Source organism: Scyliorhinus canicula, chromosome 18, assembly GCF_902713615.1.
Source record: "Scyliorhinus canicula chromosome 18, sScyCan1.1, whole genome shotgun sequence".
Taxonomy (NCBI): Eukaryota; Metazoa; Chordata; class Chondrichthyes; order Carcharhiniformes; family Scyliorhinidae; genus Scyliorhinus; species Scyliorhinus canicula.
The window spans coordinates 78,354,286-78,360,285 of NC_052163.1; the positions used below are offsets into that span (position 1 = coordinate 78,354,286).

General features: G+C 48.4%; 1 protein-coding gene across 1 annotated transcript in view; it reads right to left on the reverse strand.

The window, feature by feature from the left end:
- The window catches only part of LOC119952923, a 43,814-nt gene extending 38,559 nt beyond the window's left edge, over window positions 1-5,255 (reverse strand). The window contains exon 1 of the mRNA XM_038776554.1: window positions 5,014-5,255. Coding sequence (XP_038632482.1) covers window positions 5,014-5,239 — 226 coding nt within the window. The 5' untranslated portion in view covers window positions 5,240-5,255. The remainder of the gene's footprint in view (window positions 1-5,013) is intronic.
- Window positions 5,256-6,000: the final 745 nt, after the last annotated feature.

The following is a 6,000-nucleotide window of genomic DNA, read 5'->3' on the forward strand; positions in this document are numbered from 1 at the left end:
GTGTGTCTGCTGAGGCCTGATTGTGAGCAAGAATCTGCATTTTATAACCCTGCTCTTTGCAGCTGCTATTAACATTTTGTGGGATCTTTCCCTGTACCCTCTCAAACCAGATATTGCCAGACATTCATGTTTCAAATGACACATTTTTCTGTATTATCAAGAACCCACCGCAAAGAAATTAATTGCCTTGTGGAGGGAATACTGTCAGTCATTGAAAGATGCATCTATACTGGCTAGCTGGCAGGAAAATGCCTCAAAATTGGGTATTGGCCTCACAAAAGGGGGAATTGTTAAAACAGTAGAGGTCTTAAAAAGGGAATGTAAAGAATATAAGAAACGTAAGAATGCTAATCCTACCCTGGCGCCGGTCAGCAATGCGAAGCAAGGTTGGGAGGAGGGGGACGATGGGGATGAGGAACATCTGTTCAATTGCGGGGGACGTCAGAAGCCCCCACAGCCTCCACCGCCACCGCCCCTGGAATGTGATCAGTATTATGAGTAACTCAGTATGTTCAGAACTACATTGGTCTCAGAATAAACAGATAAAGAATTTGTGCTGGGCAGTTTCGAAACTGCTGCGTTGAAATTGACACTGCATGGCTCCGCAGGGTCCTAGTGCCCGCTGATCACAAACAGTCACTAGCAGAACCACCTCAAGGAGGCACTCCTCCAGGCCCCTGCCCTTGGTCGACCCTTATATGATCGCCCTTTTCAGCTCTATTGCACAGTCCTTGCCGACTGCGCCACAGCTGTCCTGACCCAACGCCACGGTGACCGCTGTCGCCCGGTTGCATACTACTCCTCTAAACTCGATCCGGTGGCCCTTGGCTATCCTATCTGTACCCAAACTCTTGCAGCTATCTACAACAGCCTGCAATTGGCTGCTAATATTACCCTCCAACAAGATATCACTGTCTATAGTTCCCATTCTGTTACGGCCCTTTTGGGACAGCTACAGACTCAGCATCTCACGATGGCTCGTCAGAATAGATATGAGATTGCTCTCCTTAATAACCCAAAGGTCCAGTTTGCCCACTGCACCACTATCAACCCTGCTAACTTTTTGACGCATCCTCCCACAGACATGCTCGACCCAACTCATGACTGTCTGCAACTGTTGCAGGAAGTCTCCTCGATTCGAGACGACCTCTCCGATATACCCCTCCCAAGTGCAGATTGTTCCTTTTTCACCGATGGAAGTTCTTCCGTCGGCGAAAGGGGGGATAGACAATCTGGCTATGCAATCATCGATCAAGACGGTGATGGAAAAACAGAGGATTTCTAACCTCCGCTGGTACACCCATCTCACACCAGCAGTTAGTAACCCAGTTATTGCAGGCCCTTATGCTCCCAGACAAGATAGCGGTGATAAAATGCGCAGCGCATACAAAAGGCACAGGACTGGTGGAAACGGGCAACAGGAGAGCGGACGAGAAGGCAAAAGAAATTTCTAAATCTGGCAAACTAATGGTGCCTAGAATGATGAGGCAGGCTAAAACCCCCTCGGGAAAGTCCCCCTCTGAAAAACCTATGCCAACCATTGCTGACATAATCCAAATGCAGGAGGACGCTCCTGCAACTGCTGTAAATATGTGGAAAAACTTAGGATGTATATATGATATCGAAAATAAGCTGTGGGTCACCCCGGTAGGACAAACATGTATGACCGATGCATTAGCAGCCTGGGTGACCGAATGTGTACACTTTGCAACTCACTGTGGAGCTCGTGCCACAGGGGACATATTGTTAAAAAGCTGGTGGCACCCACGACTGCAAGAAATGGCCCAACAAATTAGCAGTCGGTGCCTAATCTGTCAACAGCACAACCCCGGTAAGGCCGTCCCCTGTGATCCTGGCACAACCCCCTTACCTGAGGGTCCATTTGAGACCCTACAAATGGATTACATTGAGTTGGAAAGATGTCAATGCTATAAATATGTGTTAGTCATTGTGGACACTTTTAGCAAATGGATCGAGGCCTACCCGACTACGGATAACAAGGCCTCGACAGTAGTTAAGGTGTTAATGCGAGAAATTGTTCCGCGATTTGGAATTCCAGCCCGGCTGAGCTCTGACAATGGTCCCCACTTCATAGGTTAAATCAATAAGGAATTCTGTGCTCTGCTTGGAATAAAGCAACAGTTTCATTGTGCCTACAGACCACAAGCCGCTGGAGTGGTGGAAAGGGCTAATCAGACTCTAAAGACTAAACTCGCTAAACTACAAGCAGACACTGGGGCCACTTGGCTCAAACTCCTGCCTTTAGCACTCTTCCAGCTACGTGCCACCCCCGCAGGAAAAACTCGCCTAAGCCCAGCGGAAATACTATATGGCAGACCCTTTCGAACGCCTTGGGACAGCAGTGTTCCACGGAATGTTCAATTCCATTACATGACTACCGAGATGGCTAATTATATATTAACACTAACTAGAATTTTGAAAGGATTACACTCCCGAGTTCGTGCCACCCAGGAAGAAGTCCCATCCATTACTCATGTCGTCTCCATCAACCCTGGGGATTATGTCCTAATTCGAAATTGGACACGTAAAGGTTTGGAACCTCGATGGGAGGGTCCCCTACAGGTTCTACTCACTACCCCCACTGCAGTAAAAGTGGAGGGCCGGAACGCATGGGTACATATGCACCATTGTAAGTTAATTAAGTATCCATGATGTTCTAAACTTTTCCTTTAAGTCCTAGGAACACGAGTACCAGAATGAGGCCCCTCTTCACCGTCACAATACTCGCCACCCTGCTCTCTCTCGCTGCATCCGGAAGAAGGAGATGCCCGTATGGAAGCCGACATCCACCCCTGTGCCGAGAAGGAACCCCACGATGTGGAACAACAACAGATCTCCGATGGATCACCACCGCTATCAAAACCTGCCCAACCACCGGTCCTCCCGACGACCAGAAGCGCCGATTCCTGATTACGTACATGGTTCTAATGTATGATCGCCGCACATGCAGGTGGAACCACCGGTGCATTGATAAGGACAGGGTACAAATTTTACCATCAAGGACTACTCACCCCTACTCGCCTTCCAGAAGGAAGCGGGCAACGCACCATGTAACGGCAAATTCTTTTCTGTTTATGTCCTATGTCTATGCTAAGAAAGTGGGTGTCTCCTCTTGCTGGGTATGTACACAGGTCCCGACCCATGCCCATGGAGGCGTTCCCTTGATATCTGTTCCTTTCTCGATCGAACAGACGGCTGAATGGGTTATATTCCAGACAGTTCAGAGAATATCACGCGTCTGGTAACCCATATCAGAGATGGAGTACAGCGCTTGCGACTCGCCGGTCAGGCTGACTGGTGGAGCTGGATGTGGTCCAATTCTTGGGCCACTTACCTATTCCATGGGCTCATTATCTTCGTTACCATCTGTTTGTTGCTCTGTATCATAGCTACTGGTGTGAAATGCCTATGCAACCGTTTGGGTGCCACTGCATTACCACAGATGCTTCAGAGATCCGCCCTAGACGAAAAAGAAACACTGGTTCCACCTACCCCTGACCTATATGAGGAAGTGGCATCCTGCCGGAGCCTAGTAGAGGAGGAGTACCTCCGCCTCGCTCTCATTTCCATCTAAAGTATCCTGAGTGTTATGTGATCAAGGAATGATCAAAGGGGGGAATGTAGAAGTGGATTTCATTTGGAACTTCGCTGATAGGGTTAATATAACAGTTCTGAAAAGCTCTGTGAAAGAGATGTCAACAGGTCAAGGGATGAAATAAAGGGAGTGTGTCTGACCGGCATCTGTAAAAGCAAAGATGTCAGAAGGTTATGGGATGGAATATAGGGAGTGTGGCATTGGTACTAATTAATGTTCTGACCGTATCTGTAAAAGCAGAGAGGTCAAAAAGGCAAAGAATGGAATGAATGGGAACCGTTACTTTATTGCAGAGATAACATAATTAAGCTCATTTGACCAGTTGGAACAAATAAACATTGAAATGTTAAAGGAAGGGCCTTGGAATGAGATAAGCCAGATGGCCATGGGATACAAAAACCTTTGTATTAATATTAATAGTGACTTGTGCTAATGATTATGTCAAAAATAACCTCCCGACCTCGAAGAATAATTCCATATATGTACATGTTCTGGATCCTTGCCAAATCATAGGTGTATCTAGGAATTTAAGGGGACCACCTCTAAGCTGTGATTGTATAAAAGAGACAGTCCATATTTTGGACTTTGGCACTTCTCGAAGGTGGTTACCCGACTGCTTAGAGATTTGTCCCGGCCGTAAATAAACGAATATTCGTTACTGACGTGTTCGAGTGTTTTACTTCTGGACTGACGATCAGATACGTGAAAGCGCAATTCACACCAACACCAGGTGACCCATTTACCTCAATCACAGCCAACCTTTCAATTGTCACATAACATTCCTTTCAAAAATATTCGAGCCTTACCATGCACCTTGCCACCCAAAACACACCTATAGACACTTGGCCTAGTTGACCCACATTTCCTAGCAAAATATCCTTTCTGGTTGGGCTAAGAACATTCTGGGCAAGAAGGTTCCCCTGAACACAGTTCAGAAATCCCTACCCTCAGATTCAATTCAATCCTCACTCCTTGCAGATTGGTTTGTCTCACTGAAAGCCGACAGGAAACTGAAAATAGCATCACTGAGCAAACTAAAAATCTTAGGTTTAACTAAACTGTCCCATTAAGATTTCTCTCAATTAGAGATCAATTATCTTGGACCTTGAAAAAAAAAATTCCCCAAATTACCCCAATTTGTTTATCTCTACCCGAGATTCTCTAACACCGGTAACACAGCCTCAGCTGCCTTCAATATGATAGCGGAATTACTGGCGTTGGGAAGGTTAAGCCCATCCCCACAACCCAGTTAGTTCACTCATTCCAGCTGAGGAATTCCCTCCATTCCTATTCTCCATTACACAGTGAGACAAATCCCAGGATCAGTTCCCGATTTGCCAAGATGGATTTTATCTCTTCACTAGTCTCCCCCCTAGACTGGGGAGAGGGTTTGTTACCTGGACTCTTTCTCAGATTGTAGAAACAGGGATGGTGACTGGAGCTCTGCGGGTCAAAGCAGCAACCGTGGCGGCTGCACTCGGTACTGCTGACCCCGGAGTGACCGCACTCAAATCTCCAGCCTGGCTCTGGGACACAAACATCATTCCCGAGGAGTGGCGGCTGGGCTGAGAGTAAGGAGCCGGCCAGGAGGCAGAGAGAACAAACACCCAACCAACGTCCCATCCTGGTTACTGAGTCAGGATAATGACTTCCCCCAACACCAGCCCGTTTTATAGCCGGTAACACCCTCCAATCCCATTCCCACGGGTTACTCGGGAATGTATTCAGCATCTTTAATGAGCTCTAACTGTCAGCCTGTCTCCATTCCTGCTCCAAATGGCACTTTCACAAACTGGCACACTCAATTCTGTTCCAGGAGAGAAAGTTTACCTGGATTGGAAAGTAAGATATAGGTAATTATATGCTGTCATCACCATCTCCCTATAGTACAGGGTAGGGTTCCCACCCCCGGATTGGCCTGGAGTGTCCAGGAATTCAGGATCAATCTCCAGGACAATGTGCGGGCGAGATTCTCCGCAAATTCGGAGAATCGTAAAGGCTGCTGTGGGACAGGCCGTGACCCACGTCAGCCTTCACGGCCACTTCCGGTGCCAATTCTCTCCCCTAGGCGGGGCTGGGAGCACAGCCCTGTGCGTCACGGCGGCGCGGCCTTGACGACAGTCGTCAAGGCCGCACGTCAAGCGTTACGGTGGCTGACGCAATCGATGACCTCAGCCGCGCATGCGCAGGTTGGATACCGCCAACCTGCGCATGCGCAGTTGACGTCTTTTCCCTCAGCCGCCCCGCAAGACGTGGCGGTGGAGGGAAAAGAGTGCGTCCGTTACGGACGCACGGCCCGCGATCGGTGGGCACCGATTGCGGGCCTATACCCCCCTTGGCACGGCCGTGGTACTGCCATGCTAATTGGGCCCCCAGATGCCCCA